This window comes from Dromaius novaehollandiae, chromosome 3 (genome assembly GCF_036370855.1).
Source record: "Dromaius novaehollandiae isolate bDroNov1 chromosome 3, bDroNov1.hap1, whole genome shotgun sequence".
Classification (NCBI taxonomy): Eukaryota; Metazoa; Chordata; class Aves; order Casuariiformes; family Dromaiidae; genus Dromaius; species Dromaius novaehollandiae.
The window spans coordinates 112,673,050-112,693,064 of NC_088100.1; the positions used below are offsets into that span (position 1 = coordinate 112,673,050).

Sequence of the window (20,015 nt, forward strand, 5' to 3'; positions counted from 1 at the left end):
AACTAGCCCCAGCACTCTCACAAACTATGAAACAGGACCAGGGCAGCTTGGCACATTTATTTAAAAATAAAACCCCAGCGTCCTCAAGAACGGGCTGGCTGGGCCTAGGCTGTGTCCTCCCTGCCCAGCCCAGCTCTTGTCTACCTGAACGTGGAAAAAGTCTGTCTCCTCTTGGCAGAGGCTGTGCTTGCTGCCATCTTTATCTCTACAGTCTGAAAGGCAACCAAAGGCTGGATTTGGGATGTGGGGGCTGGCAAGGGCTCAGTAGGGACATACTCCAGGACCTGGGGCCTCCCCTCCTGGCGCCGGAGATAGCCCTGGTTCAGCAGGTGCAGGATGCAGGACAGCACGTCCACGCTGTGGCAGCAGAAGCTCAGGAACTGCAACCCCGGTCCGAACTCGCCCTTCTGACAGGCGTCAATCACCTACAGCAGTGGGGGACCCTGCATTACACTGCGGCATGGCACCTGGGTGGCCCCTCTCTGTCTTCCTCCATGCCCTTGCCCTCCATACCCTGAACACCAAGTTGTCAATGTGGAGCTGCTTCTCCGCCTTGAGGATGCGGGTGATGAGGCAGCAGAGAACGTTCCTCTTCCTCTCCAAGGCACTGCCTTCAGCCATCTCTGCCCTCAGGTATGTCTGCTGGGGCAGCAGCCTCAGGCGCCGGCCAGAGGCCTGAGCCAGGGCCACTCGGTTCAGCCGCAGAGTACCTGGAGCTAGCACCCGGCCCAAGGTCAGCCGAGCCCTGAGCTGGGCCCCAAAGGAACCCCAAAACACACATGTGGCCAGTGCGCCTGACCCCGGGCCTCCCTTGGACCTTCCACTACTACTTCCACATGCATCACCCCAATCCCTGTCCCCACACACAGCTCTGAGCCCCAGCCACGCACACAACCTCCAGCCCTGATCCCACATCAACCTGATCCCCAACCACGCACATGGGCCCAAGCCCCAAAACTCATCCCCAAGCAGGGCCCTGAGCTGCAGCTTCACACACAGACCCAAGCCCTGAGCCCTAGTCCCACACATGACCCCAAGCACTAGCACAGACAGGCAGGCCCCCCCCAGCCCACTCCATCCCTCCACAAATGCCATACATCCTACCCCGGCACCCGCTGGGGGCTCTGCCCTTCCAGGCACCCACACCACCACCCTGCGGGTGCCCCAGCCCCACACTCACCCCCCTGCGTGCAGCTCTGCACCAGGACGCCCTCACCGTGGGTCAGCGGTGTCAGTGCATGGTGCACCAGGTCAACGGGGAGCCCAGTGGCCTGCAGCAGGGCATCCACAGCCACCTCCTGGCAGGAGGGGACATGAGAGGGCAATGGCGAGCTGCAAACACCCCCCTGCCACACCAGCCACAAGCCCCACCAAACAAGGGGGAGGGCTGGCCCCAAACACTGCTGGAGACCCCACCAGCAGGCAGGGCACCGCCCTGCTACACCCCAGCATCAGCTCCAACCCTCACCCCACCATGGCCCCCACTCCTACCTCCACACTGTTGAAGTGCAGCAGAATGTACATCTGCAGCGTGGACACGTGCAGGATGCAGTCTCCAAACTGCAGCTCAGCATGGCCCAGCCACGTCCACTGCAACCGCCGGGGCTTTGTGCACTCCCAGCCCAGCTGGCTCTGGCCTGCCAGAGATGGCATCAGCGCAGCAGCCAGGGTGCTCCTGGCATACCCCAGGGCTCCGGCCACCTCTGCCTGAACTGCTATGGAGGGCCTGGGTCCTGGGGAGACCCCACGCTCCCAGCGCCCCAGCACTCACTCTGCCTCCAGAAGTCAGCAAACTTGGCCAGGGGGGAGCTGAGGGCTGCCGAGAAAAACCTCCCGGGCTCATCCATGTAGCAGAACGGGGAAATGGGCCAGCAGCGCGGGGACAGGACCAGCACCTTCACCTCTGGCACCTCCGCCAGGGATGCCTCCCCCAGCACCTAGGCACAGAGGCACAAGGGTGGCTCAGGACAAGGCCTAGGACCTCCACAAGGAGCACAGGAGGCCCCTGGCCTCCCTGACCCACTGGGCCGCTCACCTCGTCCTCGGGGCTCTCCAGGCCCGTGTCCAGCTCCAGCAGCTGCTTGTCCTGCTCCTGCAGCTGGAAGAGGTAAAACCGCTGCTGGAGCTCCTCTGACTCGGCCAAGTTGCTCAGCATCTGCTGGGGGAAGCGACCGGGGAAGCACAACCCAAGCTGCTCCACGACGGCCCCTTCCAGCCACGAGGGCCCCTGCGCCAGGAGCCGGTCCCCCAGGTAGTACCTGCCATGGCCGCCAACATCAGGACAGGGCCAGCCCGAGCCCTGCTCCAGCCCCATGGCCCTCAGTCACCCGCCAGGAGCCAGCCCTGGCCTGTCCCTCCACCAAGGCGTGTGGACCCAGCAGCACCATTCTCCCTGCTCCCCGTCACCGACAGCGAACGTGGGCTCCGCAGGCCAGCAGAGCCCACAGCCTTTCCCTCTCCAACCCAGAGCCATACAAAGAGGGGGGGCACTGCTGCCACACCAGGGGCAGCCTGAGCCATGGCCTCGACGCCACCTGCGCCTCCTCTGTCATGCCACGCCATGCTGAGCCCTCAAGTCACACGGAGACACGGCACCCCTCACCGGTAGAAGTGCTCAAAGGTATGGGCGAGCTCCAGGCCACAGAAGACAACAAAGGGCTCCAGGATCTGCTGCAGCGGCCCCGTGCTGCCCACGACCCCATGCAGCTCCTGCATCTGCCTGTCGAGGTAGCGGGCGAACTGCTCACTCACCTGCAGAGGGACAGGGCTGGCTGCGGAGGGGGCTGCCTGGGGCACAGCAGGGCAGGGGCAACACCCCTGTGCTCCTACAGGGAGCAGGCACGGAGCCCTGAGGCCCTCACGCAGGGGTTGAGGGTGTCTCCAACATCAGCCCCGGGCAGGGAGCACCTGGGGAACGGGGCCAGGCAGCAATAAACATGCAGGCAAGCACAGGCAGCATCAAGGGCTGCAGTGGGGCTCCACGGCCCAGGATGGCATGCTGGGGCAGGGAGCACAGCGATTGCCCAGAGCACACCCCAAGGCTGCGGGCTAGGACAGCCGCTGCAGCCTGCACCCAGCCCAGCAACGGGAGGGCCCCCATGCTGGCACCACGCACCCCGGCCCTCTTCAGACTCACGTGCAGGGCAGTCAGGAAGGAAAGCTGCAGCAAGGCCCCTGCGAAGCCCTGTGCCAGGGCCAGCGCAAAAGCAGCCTGATGCCCAAAGAGCTCCACGGTGGCGCTGCGCAGGCACTGGTACAGCCTGCAGTATCTCTCCACAACGTCTGGCGCCTGCCATGCTGCCTCGAGAAACCGCTGCACCTGCGGGCATGGCGTGAGAGGGGTGAACCTGGAGCAGGGCCATCTCCATGGCCTGTGTGACTGCCCGCAGCCCCAACCCTCACTCTGCCCATACCAACCATGCAAGGCTCCAGCTGACCTGGCTGCAGCCCTGCTACAAACCCTGGTGGTGCCCCAGGCTACTGAGAGCTTGCAGAGGGGCAGGAGCACAGCCCTGAGAGCTGGGCAAGGCTGTGGATAGCAGGACAGAGAAATGCAGATGCAGCCCAGCAAGAAATAAGCAGCTACCAACCGCCCTGGCCTTCAGAATCACCCCAACTGTGGGGCCAGGCTGAGGGCTGGGAAGTGCCAGGAGAGTCAAACCTAGCATAAATGGAGGGATCCCAAACCGGGAGGGCAGCAGGGCCACAAGCACAGGGCTGACTGCCCCCACGTTCCTCCAGCCCCCACAGTGGCCAGGGACAGCCCAGGGCCCTCCCTGTGTGCCCAGGGCCCCCGCCAAGCCCTGCCTGACCTGCACCGGTGCAGGCTCCCAGGTACCCCTCCTAGCCCTACCTGCTGCTGCACCACACCACGCCAGCACTGCGAGATGCCCCACAGGCCACTCGGCTTCTTTGCCGCCACCTTTGCGGCCCCAGCTGGCACCTCCTTGTTCTTCCCGTCCTTCCCACCTGCCAGGGGACAAGCCCAGGGGTGAGCAGGGCTCCACAGGCAGGCCCCGCACGCTAACCGCCAGCAGCCTCCCCCTCTCCCTGCAAGGGCACGGGGAATGGGAGGCACAGCCACTGGGGGACATGGCCACATGCCACCCCCAGCTCGAGACCTCCCCTGCCCCAGGACCTTCCCCAGGGCTTCCCAGTGGCTGCCCCACAAGCGCAGCCAGGTCTCAACCACGGCCCCCCTGGCCCCACAGGAGAGAAGCCCCTTGCTCACCAGCTCTGCCAGGGGCTCTTGCCTCCTCCAGCTCTGCGCTGCTGGGGTCCACATGCACCAGGAGCTGGGTCAGGCACCGCACGCGGGAGCTGAAGACAGCATTGCAGCTCGTGGCACAGCGGGGCAGCTCCACACTCTCCAGATACTTGCTTAGCAGCCAGGCCAGGGGGCTGATGCCACTGGGGTCTGCAAGGCCAGAGACTCAGAGTGGGATGCCTTGCGCTGGCGCTTGGCAGGGGGGGGCCCGGGTGAGCGCAGGGTACCTGGGCTGGTGATACTCTGCACCAAGGGGTTCACCAAGGCCTCCCAGTAGGTCCTGCCCAGGGCCTGGGCCGCCTCGTCATCAGGAAGGAAGCGGTCGGCAAAGGCCTGCTCATGCCGCAGGGCCCGGTTCAGCCTGCAACAGGGACCAGGCAGGGCACAGCGTGGCCAGACACCTGGTGACTGCCAACGGGGACCTCCGCCAAGGAAGTGGGGCACACTGCTCGCTTCCTGCCCTGCCCTGCGCCAGCCAGGTGACTCAGCACCTCCTCACACCCCAGGAACCAGGGCCCCTTGCTGCCCCAGCCCAGGCCCTCAAGACCCTCACAGCTTTGCACACAGCCCTTGGGAGAAGCTGCGGGGCTGTGCAGTGCCCCCGGCCGGGAGATCTTGCCTAGGCCTCACCAACATGCCAGCCCCTACGGGACACTCCGTTGCAGACACAGGGCAGCTGGGCCCGCAAGCCCGGCTTGAATGCAGGGGACCCCATGGTGGGCCTGGCCCTCCAGCACCTCTAATGGCCAAGGACAGCGAGGGCCCCTCCCTGTCCATGCAGGACACCCAGCTGCTCCTCCTCTGGCCCTGCAGCCCCCCCAGGGCCACCAGCACCATCCCCCAGCCCTCGGCACACCAGGCACAGGGCAGGGCTGCCAGGAGAGACCTCACCTGCCAAAGAGCTGCAGCAAGCACCCCCGGTCCTGGCAAATCTCCTGGCACCACGCATGAGCCCTGGCAGTGCAGAAGAGGAACGTCCGCCGACATAGCTGCTCCTTGAAGATGGGCCAGAAAGTGGGCTTGGGACCCAGCACCTCGATGCCACGCACACGCGTGTCAATGCCGCCCTGGGGGAGAGCACAACTCTCAGCTCCTCACATGTGGCCCCGCTGCCCCAAGGCCAGCCCCACACAGCCGGGTCCCCCCAACTTCCCTACCTGCTGGCACCGCTTCACTCGGATCTGGATGATGGGCCAGAAGCGGGTCATGTTCTCCAGCAGGATCACTCTGCTGTCCGAGGGCAGGATGCTCACCTGCAGGCAGACAGCAAGCCCTCAGCACGCCAGGCAGCTAGCGCAAGCCACGTGCACACTCCTTCACCCACCCTCCATGCAAGGCCACAGCCTCTGTCACCCCCACTGGCCCTGGCACCCTGCACAGCCACAGGGCACCCCCCAGACACAGCTCTGCACTTTTGGCTCTCAGCCCCAGCACACCAGACTGCTGCAGGCTGGGGCACAGGGCTCCTCGCAGCCAAGTCCCAAAGTACCTTCAGCCTCCAACCAGCAGAAGGCTCCCCCAGCACAGCTCCTGCCATCCCAGCCTGTGCACGAGGCACCCCAAGAACTATTCACTTCCCAGGGCCCTGGTGGGAGATCCTCGCAGGGCGCAGCAGGCACCCAGCCAGCAGCTCCCACAGAGCAGCCACGGTCCAAGGAGCACGAGCCATACTCACCGCATTGAGCACAGTGTTGATGTTAGCAGGGCTGTCTCCCCCCAGCACCACAACACGGGCTGGCATGTAACTGGAGTCCTCGCTGGCCACCAGCATGCTCATCTCTCTGCAGTGGGGCAGCCGCATCACTGCCAGGCACAGCCCACCAGCCCTGCCCCTACAGCCCCTCACCCCCACGCCCTGGCTCCTGCTGGCCCCACGGGCCACTCCCCATGTCCAGCACCCCTCATCGCCACTGGGGCAGGGCTCACAGGACCTCCATACAGCCTCTGGCCTTCCCTGCCCCAGGGAGCCCCCAGCCCTCCAACTCCAGCCCCACCTGATCACCACGCCACACTGCATGTAGACAGTGATGGAGTGGGAGCCAGTGCTGCCGTTTGACTCCCAGTAGGTCTTGGGGTTCCTGTCTGTGAGCTTGCTGGCGCGGTGGGGATTGGAGGAGACCTGAACCTTCTCCCAACACTTGTCCTCCTTCACCTCCACGCTGGAGCCTGTGGGGAGAGGCCACAGAGCCTCCAGCTGCCAGACCAGCATGGACCAGGTGCGGGGCACCCCACTCCCACTGCCCACAGTCACCTCGGCACAGGTTGCGCAGAAAGACATCGAAGAAGGGGATGCTGATGGGTTGGTGGCTCCGGCGGTGCTCCTCAATCTGCCCCAGCACCAGCTGGGGGACAGGGGACAGGCCATTACTGGGGACCCCGGGCCCTCCTCCCCTTGCCTGCTGCAGGGCAGCGGCAGGCAGCTGCCCCTCTGTGCCGAGGACGGCCAGATGGCCCCAAACCCCAGCCCCCCAGCACAGCCAGGCCTCCCCAGTCTCCCCAGGCCCACCTGGATGCAGCCAGCCAAGATGCTGGTCGTCAGCTTCCTGTAGAGGCTGGCGTACTTCTCACAGTCGCTCACCAGGTCACGCAGGGCTGGCGCCAATGGCAGAGCCGCACTGTGCTTGTCCAGGGCTTTGCCCAAAGCCTCGTGGGTGCCCACACGGCACATCACCACCGCACAGTCCTTGCTGGCGGTGGCCAGGCGGTGCAGGAAGTGAACGACCTCCTGTACCACCTGCCGAGGAAGGGGCTGTGAGCGGCTGGGCTGGTGCTGGGAACCCGCAACAACCCAGCAGTGCCGTGCTGCAGCGCTTCATCCCCTCCACCCCGACACCACAACAGCACCTGTGAGAGCCAGGTCAGGCACAAGGCTGGGCACCCAGCCAGAGGGGTGCAGCCATGGCTGCGACAGCCACCTCTCACCTCTCCCGGTGTGTCTGCCCTGGCAAGGCAGGGGCTGATGCAGGCAGAGACCCGGCCCCACCAGCCCACTGCACAGCCAGCAAAGCCCTCCCTGCCTGCTGGGAGCCCAGGGCCCCCTCACCTCCTGGTCATTGCTGTGGGCACTCATGGAGGACAAACAGGGTTCAACACACTCGTGCCACGGCAGCAGGTCCTCCTGGTAACCGTCCAGGAACTTGTTCAGGATCCTAAGTGAGGGAGGAGATCCGCTAAGGCTGGGGTGCACAGACTGCATGTCAGAGACAGACCCATTTCCCTGCTCCACCTAGAAGGCTTGCACCCCACAGGGGCTGGGAGCCAGGGCTTCCCCAGGCACCCAGCACACCCCACCAGCACTCACACACATGCTGCGGTGCTCCCAAATGTCCCTACCAGCATCCACACGTATGCCATGGTGCCCCCATCTGCCCCTGCACCCCAGTCACCACTCGCACTTGTGCCGCAGTGCCCCAGGCCCCCATCCATGCCCCACAACATCCTCACTAGCACCCACAAACATGCCCCTGGCATCGCTGCACACCCCCCAACATCCCCACCAGCACACATTGCAGAGCCCCCGGACTCCCAGGACATCCCCACTGGCCACGCGGAACCACCTCCAGACCCACCTGAGGACGCTCAGGCTTGCAGCCTTCTCTGCCCCCAGCAGCTCGAAGCTGCGCAGCAGCAGCACGAAGCACTCGCGGTCCCACAGCAGCTGGCCTGCCTCGCCAGAGGGGATGGTGCCCTTGCCACAGAGATGCCGCTCCAGGGCCGCCACCGCCTCCCTGGAGAGGCCGCCCTCACACAGGCTGCCCACTAGCGTCCGCATGTTCACATCCCCCAGGTCCAGCGGGGCCTCGGCACCTGCCACAGCAGGGACAATGCATGGGGCCAGCCCCAGCGCTCACTGGGGAGGCGCCGGCAGGGCCCTTTCCCCAGGCAGCACAACCAGCCCTGCCCAGCAGTGCAGGTCACATGGTACCTGCCGTCTCCAGGCTCAGGGGCACCTCGTGCTCTGCCAGGCGGTTGATCACGCTCAGGGCTAGCGTCTTGCTGGCGCAGCCCGTGCTCTGCCCTTCCCACCAGCAGCTCCGCAGCACTGCGGGGAGATCGCAGCTCACCAGCTGCTCTGCCAGACCCTGGTGGCTGTCAATCAGCATGTTCACCACCAGCAAGCCATTCCGCACACCCGAGGAGCCCCTGTGGGGACAGAGTGATGTCGGCACCTTCCTCCTCATGCAGAGAGCCTCCCCTGCACCCAGGAGCTGCCTGCCTTCCCCGCTCAGCCACCCCTGCGCCTCCAGCACCAGACTCCATCCTCACCCTGCCACCCTCTGCATGGTGCTCATGGCAGCAGGGATGGCGCTCAGCAGGCTTGCTGAGCCCTCGCTGGAGGCAGAGCCGATGCTGGCAAAGATCTCCCGCATCATCTGCGCGTCGGCATGGTTCAGGGGCAAGGGCTTCCCACCGGCACCTCCCGGCTCGCTGCTCCCGGCTCCCACCAACACCTTCAGGGCCTGCAAGGCGACCAGCAGGTCACAAGGGCAGTGGGCAGCACCCAGGGCAAGCCTCTGCCCTGGCCCTCCCACCCACGGCAGCCCCTCCATCGCACTCACCGCCAGGCCAGCCTGCTGCACCACGGCAGAGGAGGCGTGCTGCTGCATGCAGGCCAGCACAGCCCGCACACCACCTTCTGTGGCAAACAGCACACGCCAGTCATACTTGACCATGAGCACAGCGAGCAGCCGCAGCGTCACCGTCACCAGCGCCTTCTCCGCCACCTCAGTGCTCAGCAGCTCCACTGCCATCTTCACCACCTTCTCTCTGCATGGAGAAGGGCACCTCAGCAGGGGCCTCCAGCACTGCCACTGGCACCCCAGGCCCTGCCAGCTACCTCTTCCCTGCCCACGCGGCTCTACCACGCTTAGGTCAGCCCCAGGAAGGAACCTGGCTGAGCCACACAGACACAGCATCCACCTCCCTTTTTGGCGCCCACGCTGCAACGTACCTGCCTTCACACCTCCACTTCCACTTCCCCACACTCCCAACTCTGCCACTGGCCCCCTTCCTGGGGACACAGCCCTTCTCCAGCCAGCAGAAGGAGCCTGCCAGCCCCAGCTGGGCAGCACCCCCACAGCTCATGCCACACACCTGGTCCCCAGCCCGCCCTGGGCTTTGCCAACTTGCCGCTCAAGCCCAGCCTCCTCCTCCAGCATCTTCAGGATGTGCTTGAGCCCAGCTAAGCGCAGGCCCACCTCGGAGCTGCTCCTCTGTATCACATCCACCACGTCCACAATCTTCGCCAGCAAGCCCCTCTTGCTGGCCCCCTTGGAGCTGCCAAACACTGGGAGGCGGGTGAGAGGCAGATACGCAGGCGTCAGCGCAGCAGTGACACTGCCAGTGCTTGCCAGCACCCCCAGCCCCAGGTCCCGCAGGCCCCTCCCCAGGCCACCTCCAGGTGCCCAGCCTCCTGCACCCAGCCCACAGCCTCCCTCCAGTGGGGCAACGGAGCCACCTGGCAGACAGTCCTCCAGCACCACGTGTGCCCCAGGGCCAGCCCAGCCCACAGCAGGCGCTTACATTTGCTTTGCTCCTCTGTCACCTCTGGCAAAAGCAGCCCTTCCCTCTGAAGGAGCTCGCTGAACAGCTGGGAATCTGACTTCTCCACTGTGGCGGGGGCTCGAGGTGGCAGCGCCACTGCAGGAAGGTCTTCCTCCGACGCCTCAGCCTTCACAGCTTCAGGGCTGGTGTTCCCGCAGCTGGAACCCTCCGAGGACACCATGGTGCTCCTCCTGCCATCCTGCTCAGTTCCCCTGCCGAGGAAGTACTTGGCATAGACGTGGGAGCCACGGAGGTCGCTCAGAGCGCTGCCCTCACACCGCTTCTCCAACGCCCGCAGCACTTTCTGGGCCAGCTCCGCAGACACCGACAGCTGGATCAGGCCTTCTTCATCCAGCTCCGACAGCTGGGCACATGGGGCCAAGTTAACCCTCACGGGGCCAAGTTAACCCTCACGGACCCACTGTGGACCCCACACCCGCTGCAATGGCCAGGGCCAAACCAGATGGCAAGGCTGCACAAGCTGGACACAAAGGGACCATTCCCCAGCCCCAACCTCCCCTAGCCCCAGCCCCTACTTCACACAACTAGCACCAGCCCAGCCCTCCCACCTGCATTCACCACCCAACAACCACCAGCAGAATCGCCCCACGGCTCCCCCTCACATGCCCCAACCTCGATGGACGCTGCCATTCCTCCGGCATCAGCAGAGACAGAGACTACGTTTCCTCCCCTCTGTCCTTACCCCTTTGCTGTGCCCATCCCTCCATGCTTTGGGCATTCCCCACTTGCTCTCCTAGTTCAGGCCCATTTCTCCCCTGCTCACGGTCTGCCTGCACGGCACACGCCTGCAGTCTCCTGTTTGCATCCCAGCCACTTCCCTAACGTCCTCCCTTGCTCCCTCCCTCCTGTCTCCCTGTTCTGCAGGCTCGGTCCCGTACCTGCTCTGCCTGCTCTTGTTGGACGAGGCAGGTGATCTCATCCTGCTCCTGCACTTCCAGTTTCCTCACAAAGAAGAGCAACTCCCACCACTCGGCACGGCTCAGGGTCTCTGTGGGGTCACTTGGCTGCTCCCCGAGGTAAGGCAGGGAGTACAGCCCCCCAAAGGGCTTGGAGAAGAGCGGCTGCGCAACTGCAGGAGAGCAAAGTGAGGGAGAGCACTGTCACTGAGCACTGCAATTCCCCCTCAGCAGAGCTCTCCTCAGCTGCAGACCCCCAGTCCCAGGGAGAGGTCATGTGGACTCTCTGGGCAGAGGAGGCTCCCAGCGCTCCCTAACCCACTGTAGGAAAGGGAGGTGCCAGGAGGGCAGCAAGAGAGAGGTGGATTAAGGTCCTCACTTGAACCCCCTTTTTGGGCTGCAGTGCTGGAAATGCACACAGCCAAAATGGGTACCTCCAGCTCACTGCTCCCCCAGCCTATTCCTGAAGTCCCTTGAAAGTTTTCTAGTGCCATCAGAGAAGGTGCCAGGGCAATGTACTTGGTCACGCAGTCCTGGCAGGAGCTGTGGTGCCAGCCCACAACTGTGGAAGAGCCATGGAGAAAAGCTGCAGGCCCAGCCAGCATGATGCACAGCTGGCCGCTGTGAATATTCACCTGCTGCCAGCTTGTGGTTGTGCGTCAGGGTGGACACCCTCTCCTGAGCCTCGCGCTCCTCTGGCCCTGAGGGGCCAATGATCTCCACCATATGCCAGTGAACCCAGTACGTACAGCCCAGGGCTTGCCAGTACACCTGGAGAGGAGAGCCCGACACATGCACACCTCAGGAAACACCGGCCTGACCAAACTGCTTTCACGAGAGGCCCTGTGTGCCCACCACATGGGCCACCAGGCCATACCGCAACCACAGTGCAGACAGGCCCCTCAGCAGCCCACCGGAGGGTACCTGGACAGGCGGGGTGCCATCATTGCTCTGGCGGAAGTCGCCCTCATCGCCTGCGCTGACCTGTTCATAATCCTCCAGCATACGCACCCGCATGCCGCGCACCAGCTTTGCCTGCACATACTCCACGTAGCTGCTGCGGCTTGGGAAGGCTGAGCGGGTCTTGAAGGCACTGGGCTCTTTTGGCGGGGTAGTGGGGGTTGCTTGAGCAGCAGGGAAGGCCGGAACCTTGGGCTGGAAGATGGAGCGAGCGGTGCGAGGCTGCATCCTCTGCGGGGACAGCAGCTCCGGCTTGTGCCTGTGGTCCCAGCCCATCACGTGCACCAGCTCCAAGATGAGATTTGCCATTGCCATGCTGAACTCAAACTCCTGCTTCGCACAGCTCCTCTCCCCACCGAGCAAGCTGGGTGCGGCACAATCCTGCGGCTCCCCTCCCTGCTCCGTGCCACTGCTGAGCTTGTCCACGAGAGAAGTGACACACAGGTAGCGCTTCACCAGGGCGAACAGCAGCTTCCCAGGGATCTGCAAGAGGCACAGCTGTCAGATCCCCAGCCACCACAGCACCTCTGGCTTGCTCCGAGCCACTAGCTTGTCCTCAGACAGGTTCCCAGGATAGCCTTGGATCAGCGGGCAGCAGCGCAACCCTCTCAGCCCGCCCTCACCTCTCTGCTCAGAGATGAGGGCTCTCCACCAGCTCACCACCTCACGCCAGGCCCAGACCCTTGGCCAGCTCTCCCAACACCTAGTCCTGCTCAGCTGCCCATCACCAACCACCCTCCCTTCCTCTTCTGTCCCCAGCAAGAAGGACAAGAGCCCCGGCACCCACTCTCCCCCCTCCTGACCCCCCCCCAAAGTCCTCAGGCCCGGGGCTCCCCATACCAGGGCTGACAGGCCCTGCTGCTACCTGGGGAAGGTGAATCCCTTCAAAGGACATGCAGTACTCTTCAGACGACGTCGTCTCAGCAAACAGCTCCAGCAAGGTGTAGCGGCTGTCAAAGCCCATATGCTGCTCGATGCCGTCCTGCTGGCTCAGGGACAGCAGAACATAGGCCCGGCTCCCTGCAGATGAGAGGCAACCGGCACAAACTGAAACACAGGAAGCTCTGTCTGAACATGAAGAAAAACAACTTTACTGGGAGGTTGACTGAGCACTGGAACAGGTTGCCCAGAGAGGTTGTGGAGTCTCCATCCTTGGAGATATTTAAAAGCCATCTGGACAGGGTCCTGGGCAACCTGCTCTCGGTGACCCTGCTTAAGCAGGGGAGTTGGACTAGACGATCTCCAGAGGTCCCTTCCAACCCCAACCCTTCTGTGATTCTGTGAAATAACTTTGCTGCTCAGTGTCATCCAGAACTGCATTTTGTCCTTTGATCTGGATTGGCAACATTTTGTTCCGCTAAATAAAACTGCATTTTTTCACCCCTAAAGCTCTGAGATTCCCTGAAAAACAGCAGCTCCAAATAACTGACTCTAGAACAGGGGTCCAGGTAAGAAAAACACTCAGTCTTAACCTGCATCAGTCCCCCATCTGCCCCACGAGCTTTGGCACTGCAGCAGGGAAAGCCACACAGCTCTTGCTAGACACACCACCACCTCCACTAGCCTACAGGCTCCTTCTGAGTGCACCTGAGCCACAGTAAGGACTTCTGAGCCTTGTCAGCTCCTCTCAAACGAGGTGAGTGGGTGAGAAGCAGCTGAGCCTGCTCCTACCCATCAGGGCCTGAGGAGAGGCTCCCGGCCAAGAACAGGGCAGAGCCTCTCCAGTTGACAGCATGCAGCAGAGACGTCCTGATGCTCTGCCACCCTCCTTGGACCAGCGGGCCACCTCCAAACAGCTCATCAGCATCCCAGCTCAGGAACTTGTCAAGGAAAAGAGCTCCCAAACCTGCCTTCTCTTAGAGCACCCCAGACGACTACACCCAAGGCAGCCACTTGCAGAGCACAGGCTTGTTCTCCCCCTTTTGCCAACCAGCCCCAAGAGGCTCCATTTCCTAGAAGTCCCAGGCCTACAAAAGGACCAGCACTGCTCAACAACCTGGCAGCACCCCCACCTGCATCATGCGAAGCCAGAGCCCTCAGCATCTTGCCAGCACTGCGGCGGATTTGCTTCTCCTTGTGGCACAGCATCTTCATCAGCAGGTCGAGGGCTCCCGTCTCCTTGAAGGCACCCGTCAGCGAGCCAATGCTGGCATACGCGCTCAGCACGTGGATAGTGTTGAGGATGGAGGACTCAGGAGCCCCGGTCCCAGCCATCTGCCGGACAGCTCGCTGCACCAGGCTCCTGACATCAGCCTTCATCTCCAGCAGCGACGCTTCGTCCAGCACGACATCGGCAGGGAACGGGCTGGGCGCCTTCTCCTCTTTTACCCACCGCCCGTCCAGCTTCCTCTTGCCCAGCAGCACTGGGCAGCTGGCGCAGACCTCTTCTGCTGACATCCACATCAGGATGTTCTCCGGCTTGGTTTCCGCACAAGAGCCACTGCTGCTGCCTGCTGCTCTCTCCTCCAAGCTAACGATGCTCCACCGGATCAGATACTCGGGGTGGCCATCGTGGCCTTGCCGCTGCCGCAGCAGCTCCTCCGGGTAGGCCTGCAGCTTGGGTCCCAGGTGCACAAGCAGGTTGCCATTACGCCTCTCGCTCACCATGACAGCAAACGTGTCTGCAGAGACAGAGGGAAAGGAGGAGTGAGTGCTGGGGGAAGGTGGCTGAGGCACAGGCTTGACTGCAGCCGGGACCCTGTGGTCCTGCAGGATGTGGTGCTTGAACACGGCCGTATAACATGCATAACACAACTGCTGTTTTACGGGTAGCACCAAGAGCAGTGCCGTAACTCCCTAACGCAGCAGAGCCACTGCACCCCAGCCACTCCAGTTGCTGCTGAGCCGTAGGTCAAACGTGGGCTCGGGGCATGACCGGGGGCTAGGTGCTCCCGCAGCTACCGCCCAGGCGAGGAACACGGCGCTATAACCACCTCGGGTTTCTCGTCGACGAGGTCCCCACTGAGAGCCTCCAGGGCGCCGATCGGTGCCGGTCCACCCGGGGCCGCGCCCACCGCCCCGAGCTGCCTCCGCGGGGTGCCGGGGCGGGGAAGGCCCGGGAGCACCCCGGGGGACCCCCCTAATGCCCCCGGACGCGCACGCCGGAGCCACCCGGAGCCGCGTTACCTCCGCGATCGCTCCCGCACCGCTTCCGGGTCCGCTTGCGTGAAGGGGCGCGGCTGCCCGCGCGAACGGCGGCCGCGCAGGGCCAAGCTTCACAAGCGAGCGGACGAGCTCCGAGTCCCTCCCCCTTCCCCGGCCGCCGACTGGTGGGGCAGGGCGGCACGCGCGGCCTGATGGAGGGGCAGCGATGGGCTGGGGGCCAGCGAGGAGCTGGCTGGAGCTGGCGGGGCCAGCGAGGGCTGGTGGGGGCCTGGCGCTGTGTACCGGCCTGCTCCTGGCACCGCCTCTCAGGCTGGCCTCAGTCGAGCCTGTCCCCCATCTCTCCCCGCTCATTGCAGGCACCGCGGTGGAGCCCCTGCAGGAACTCTTCCCTCCATCACTGGACCCTCCTCCCCCTGCCTGCTCGGTGGCTCCCTCACCCTCCTGCTGATGCAGGGCACTGCACGGATCCTCGCTGGCTGGCCGATACTGCAGTTACGGGGCACAAGGGGGCCGGCATCCCAAGTGGAGATAGGATAGGCATGGAGATGGGAGCACTGGGGCCTGGGAGAAGAGGGAGGGTTGAGATCACAGGACAATTCAGGCTGGATGGGATCTTTGGGCTCTAGTCCAACCTCCTGCTCACCACATGGGCAGTGCTGGAGTCCCACCAGGCTGCTCCGGGCTTGATTCAGTTGGGTTCAAAAGCCTCCAAGGGCAGAGAGAGCACAGCCTCTTGGGGCTCCTGCTCCATGGCCTGGCTAGCCTCATGGGTGGAAAGTTTTTCCTGATGTTCAGTCTGAACCACTCATTTCAACTTAGTCCTCTGGTCTCTCATCCTCCCACCATGCACTACTCTGAGGAGCCCCGCTTTGTGTTGATGACCTCCCCATACATCCTAGGGGCCTGTTAATTCCCCCTGAAGCCACACCTTCAGGCTGAACAAGCCCTGGTCCCTCAGCCTCTCCTTACAAGTGTAAGTGGTCCTGATTATCTTGGTGACCCTGCATTGAACACAGTTCAGTTTATTAACATCTTTCTTGTATTGAGGGACCCCAAAGAGTCTCTGTATGCCATGTAAGGAGTGCTGTGATGAGGGGGATAATTCCTTCCCTCAATCACCATGTTCATACAGCCCAGGGTGCTGGTGGCCCTCACTGCTGCACCATGCTCAGCTCGTACCCACCAGGCCCCCAGGGCCGTTCCCTGGCCAGTGTGGCCCCAGCCTGTCTCTTTGGCAGGAACTCTTCCTTCCCATCCACAGGACCTTGCATTTCTTGTTGAATTTCAGGTTTCTGTTGTCCCTTTCCTCCAGCCTGGCCAGGTCCCTCTGCATGACAGCCCTGCCCTCCAGCCATGCGGACTGCTCCCCCCAAATTGGGGTCATCTGCAAAGCATCCCATCACCTCCTCTAGGCCACCGATAGAGATATCAAACAGGACAGATCTCAGGCTGGAACCCTGCAGTACTCCACTTGTTACTGGCCTCCTTGTAGTCTCCATCCAAACCATAGCATCCTAACTTGGACACAAGAATATTGTGAGACAGTATCAAAAGCTTTGCTACAGTTGAGGTAAATGACATCCAATGCTCTCCCCGCATCCACAAATCCAGTTGTTCTATAATAAGAGGCACTCTTGCTGGTAAGGCAGGATTTACCCTTGGTCGATCCATTCTGACTGCTCCCCACCACCGTCTGCTCCTCCACGCGCTGGGAAGACAAAGGTTATCAGGTTATCTGGCTGTCCGCAACGCAATCTGCTCCCAAATTAACGGGTTGAGGAGGACATGTGGTGGGCTCACTGGGTTTGCTGGTGAGCTCAGGAAACTCCATTTCCAGACAGGTGCTTGCATTTTTGTACAAATTTCCCATTAAACATGGATTAATCGCTTGTTCCAGAGGCTGATATGTCTTGATATTGCCCAGTACCCTCCAGTAGCAGTTCAAGTGCCAGCTGGAAGTTAAATAACCCTGTTTACATCCATCCCTGGGGATCTGCTTGGAGGAGGTCTCTCCAGCCTCTTCCATCAGGGCCAAGCACTCTATTTTGTCTCTTTCTTTTTTTTTTTTTTATATTCGTGGAGCATTAGTGGAGCTCCAAGATGACAAGGTCTCTGCTTCCCCACTCCTTAAAGGCTCCCTTAGGCTGGTGACCACTTTCATGTTTTGAGCCCACATGGCTTTTCACTTGGCTGAGTGCAGCAGAAGGCTTCCTCCTCAGCTGCTTCATGAGCCAAAGGCAGAGCAGAGGAAGGGCCCGGCACAGAGCCACATGTGTGCCCAGCAGTCTGTCTCAGTCAGCCTTAGCATGATTTGAGCCCACCAACACTCCTGTCCACCCCAAGCCCCAGCCAAGACAGTCTACTGGCAGCTTGAGTCCAAACTTCTAGGCAGGAGCATCCCATCAGCCCCCATTCAGAACAGACAGCAGTAATGGGACAGCAGTAGGGTGAAGGATGCTTTATTGGCCTCCACATCACTCCTGCACCACAGCCCGGGAAAGGCTGACATAGCTCTTCATGGGTGGGAGAGGCTTGATCTTGCGCCCAGCCCAACCACCCTTACGATGCCACAAGCCTGTGTGCGGGCGCCTGCCCAGCCAGCGGTTCCGGCCTGCCTTCCCAATCACCCGCTTGTTGTGGTCGACATTGGACACACGGCCCACTGTGGCCACGCAGGTCTCCAGCACCTGGAGGACAAAGAAGGTCCATGAGCCTCCCTGCCAACACACGGCCACGCGCCCAGGCCGTCAGCCAGCGGCCAGGACTGGGACAGCACAGCTCCTTTACCTGCATGTGTCTTTTGGAGGGCAGCTGCACGATGGCCGTCCCATTCACTTTCCTCAGCAGCACCCCACAAGTCCCTGCAGTGGGCCAGAGGGAAAAAAGCAGCCTCCCTGAGCCACAGGAAGGAGTATCGCACCCCGCAGCCAGAACGTCCTCACATGGGCAAGCCGCCAAAGCCCCTGCCTCCACCCTTTGTGCAGCTGCTCTTCCCAAAGGCAGGACCTCGAGGCGCCACTAGGAAGGGATGTCCCCACCTGTCCCCACCTCCCTGGGGTGCCGTTTTGCACCCCAGCACTAGGAGAAGAGAGGACAGCAACTCCAAGCAGTGCCCCTCTGCCTTCCTCCCCAGCTCTGCTGAGCCAAGTGCAGGGCCCCCCTGCCCAGAGACGCACCAGCTGCCCGGATGTACTGCGCCCCCTTCCCAGGGTGGCTCTCCAGGTTGCAGATCAGCGTGCCCACAGGCAGAGCCCCCAGCGGATAGGCATCCCCTTCGTTGGCTGACACTGGAAGACAGTTGCTTGTGAGCATGGCATGGCACAGCATGGCTGTCGAACCCCCGCGCTGGGCCAGTGCAGGCCCTGGCAGGCACCTGCCATCCGGCCTATATGAGATGAATTCTTGATGATGTCCCCTGGCTGCATGTTCTCCGTGGCAATGATCCAGCGCTTCCGGTTGCCACCGGCCACCAGGGCGATGTCAGCTGACCTGCAGGGAAAGCCGAAGCAGGGGGAGGGTGGCGGCCGGGGGGGGGGGGGGGGGGTCTCACCGCAGGCACGGCAGCCCCTGCCCTCACCTGCACGGGTCGTAGCAGACGTTGATGACCTTCTCCTCGAAGGGTGCCGGCGGGGCCCCTTCCTCGTACCGCAGCCGCTGGAAGTCGATCATGCGGTACCGCCGCTTGTGCCCGCCGCCGATGCCCCGCACGCGGATGCGGCCTGCGGGGAAAGACAGCGGGTCCAGGCGGCGCCCCGGGCCGCCCCCGGCCCAGGCTCGAGCGGCGCTGCAGCCCTCGCACCTGTGTGGTCGCGGCCGCCCGTCTTCTTCATGCCCACGGGCCGCACCGTGTACTTGACGCGGCACTTCCACAGCGGGTCGGTGGTGCGGCGCGGCGCCGAGGCGCTCAGCCCCCTCCAGGGGCCGCCGGGCGGCGGGAGCCAGGGCACTGTGGCCGGAGGCGGGCCGCGCTGCGCCGTCAGGGCCGGGGCGCTCCGCGGCGCCGCCGCCGGCAGCAGCAGCGCCCCGAAGGCCCGGCACAACCGTGCGACCGCCATGACGCGCCACCGCCGCCGCCGCCGCGCCTGCGCACGCGCCGTAGCTCCCCCGGCAAAACGTGCGCCTGCCGCTGGGGAGCGGGCCGCTCCACGTGAAGCCAGGGGCCGCGCGCGCCGGCCGGGGCGGCCATGTTGGATTTAAAGGGGCTGCGCCCTGGGGGGGGGGAGGGTGGCGCTGTTGCTCGGGCCTCGCCCTCAGCCCGCCCCTCACCGCCGCCGCCCCGAGCAGGGACGGGACGCGACGCGTCGCGACGCGTAGAGGACAAGCGTGCTGTGAGCGGCGCCGCGGCCCTGCGCCGAGCAGGTAGGGCAGGCGGCGACAGCGACACTACCCTGGGGCCCGGCCACCTGCCCAGGCCGCCCCGGGGGGACTCGTACCGGGGGCGCTCGTACCGGGGGGCGAGTGGGGCTGCGGCCCGGGGGGCTAAGGGAGGCCCCGCTGCCCCCGGGGCCTGGGGGGGGGGGGCGAGGCCCCGCTTGCGCCGTGCGGTGCTGGCCGGGCCCAGGGCAGCAGGGGCTGTCCTGGTGGTTTGGGCTGCGGCCCGGGGGAGCCCGGGCTGGGTGGGGGCGAGCGGGCCGGGCCCGCCGGCCGTGCCAGCAGGGCGAGTTAATGTTTACCTGCCGCCTCAGTGCGCTCCTGCCCCTGGGTGATACGGGGGCCGCTCTCGCGGACTTTGGAACTGGCGAGGCGCCTCTCCTGCGGCGGAGGTAGGAGCGGGCTGGGCCCGGGGCGGTCGCGCTCCTCGGGGGAGGCCCGGAGCCAGCGGCCGCGGCTGGCCGTGCCCTTGCCCGCCGCGCTGGCAGCGGCCGGGCGCCTCTGGGAGGGAGGGTGCGCGTTTCTGGGAGCAGCGGCGCGGCCCCACAAGCCCCAGCCGTGACTGTCGCCAGGGTGCCGTGGGCACAGATTGCAGGAGCTGCTGCTCTATAATTAGGCTGTGTCCTCACTGCCAGGAGTGGCTTTTACTGTAAGATAAATAATACATGCTTGTGCTCCTGCTATAAAATCTCCACAGTTGTTTTTTATTTTTTCTAACCACACTGTGGCTGTGGGTACTGCATAACCAGCTCGCTTTGACCTCCAGAACTAGGAGATGAAGAACAATAAGATGCCTTGATGAAGAAATGTGTGCTGTGAGATGAGGCAAGAGGGAACCTGCCTGTGAACTC

General features: G+C 63.5%; 3 protein-coding genes across 13 annotated transcripts in view; 1 reads left to right on the plus strand and 2 right to left on the minus strand.

The window, feature by feature from the left end:
• Positions 1-42: 42 nt before the first annotated feature.
• On the minus strand, positions 43-14,945 carry LOC112978703 (cullin-9-like). 8 transcript variants are annotated; one of them, XM_064509853.1, is made up of 30 exons: positions 14,815-14,944; positions 13,701-14,309; positions 12,554-12,708; positions 11,653-12,171; positions 11,364-11,499; positions 10,711-10,901; positions 9,791-10,175; positions 9,362-9,554; positions 8,827-9,034; positions 8,534-8,727; positions 8,193-8,410; positions 7,837-8,074; positions 7,311-7,416; positions 6,774-7,001; positions 6,519-6,609; positions 6,262-6,433; positions 5,943-6,048; positions 5,425-5,520; positions 5,159-5,334; positions 4,495-4,628; positions 4,232-4,417; positions 3,854-3,969; positions 3,137-3,319; positions 2,603-2,751; positions 2,036-2,258; positions 1,772-1,937; positions 1,492-1,637; positions 1,217-1,298; positions 514-716; positions 43-425 (listed from the first exon to the last, which is right to left on the minus strand). In XM_064509853.1, the coding sequence occupies exons 2-30, from the start codon at positions 14,293-14,295 to the stop codon at positions 141-143; spliced, it is 5,880 nt and encodes a 1,959-aa protein (XP_064365923.1). In that variant the 5' UTR covers positions 14,296-14,309; positions 14,815-14,944; the 3' UTR covers positions 43-140. The 8 variants fall into 8 exon arrangements, 5 of the variants coding, with proteins under 5 accessions (XP_064365923.1, XP_064365921.1, XP_064365922.1 ...); XM_064509851.1 differs by having other exon boundaries at positions 1,181-1,298; XM_064509852.1 differs by lacking the exon at positions 14,815-14,944 and adding an exon at positions 14,622-14,790 and having other exon boundaries at positions 1,181-1,298.
• Positions 14,946-17,236: 2,291 nt separating this feature from the next.
• On the minus strand, positions 17,237-18,925 carry MRPL2 (mitochondrial ribosomal protein L2). Its single transcript, XM_026118504.2, has 6 exons — positions 18,593-18,925; positions 18,371-18,512; positions 18,167-18,282; positions 17,970-18,080; positions 17,581-17,654; positions 17,237-17,480 (listed from the first exon to the last, which is right to left on the minus strand). The coding sequence occupies exons 1-6, from the start codon at positions 18,846-18,848 to the stop codon at positions 17,268-17,270; spliced, it is 912 nt and encodes a 303-aa protein (XP_025974289.1). The 5' UTR covers positions 18,849-18,925; the 3' UTR covers positions 17,237-17,267.
• Positions 18,926-18,997: 72 nt separating this feature from the next.
• KLC4 (kinesin light chain 4) overlaps positions 18,998-20,015 on the plus strand; it is a 31,148-nt gene continuing 30,130 nt past the window's right edge. For 2 of the 4 annotated variants that reach the window (XM_026118505.2, XM_026118506.2), the window contains exon 1: positions 18,998-19,152. The gene's annotated coding sequence lies outside the window, so the exon portion shown is untranslated. The remainder of the gene's footprint in view (positions 19,153-20,015) is intronic. The other 2 variants (XM_026118507.2, XM_026118508.2) reach the window with 2 other exon arrangements.

What these genes read in the sequence shown, in the direction of transcription:
- LOC112978703 (XM_064509851.1), bottom strand. Translation starts at nt 14,295, where the DNA reads ATGGTGAGCGAGAGGCGTAATGGCAACCTGCTTGTGCACCTGGGACCC. An exon ending in ACCATGCAGAGGGTGGCAGG is followed by an intron (nt 8,411 to 8,533) that starts GTGAGGATGGAG and finishes CTGTCCCCACAG; the next exon opens with GGGCTCCTCGGGTGTGCGGA. An exon ending in GAGTGAAGCGGTGCCAGCAG is followed by an intron (nt 5,335 to 5,424) that starts GTAGGGAAGTTG and finishes GCTCTCCCCCAG; the next exon opens with GGCGGCATTGACACGCGTGT.
- MRPL2 (XM_026118504.2), bottom strand. Translation starts at nt 18,848, where the DNA reads ATGGCGGTCGCACGGTTGTGCCGGGCCTTCGGGGCGCTGCTGCTGCCG. An exon ending in GTCTGCTACGACCCGTGCAG is followed by an intron (nt 18,283 to 18,370) that starts GTGAGGGCAGGG and finishes CTTTCCCTGCAG; the next exon opens with GTCAGCTGACATCGCCCTGG. An exon ending in CCTCCAAAAGACACATGCAG is followed by an intron (nt 17,481 to 17,580) that starts GTAAAGGAGCTG and finishes TTTGTCCTCCAG; the next exon opens with GTGCTGGAGACCTGCGTGGC.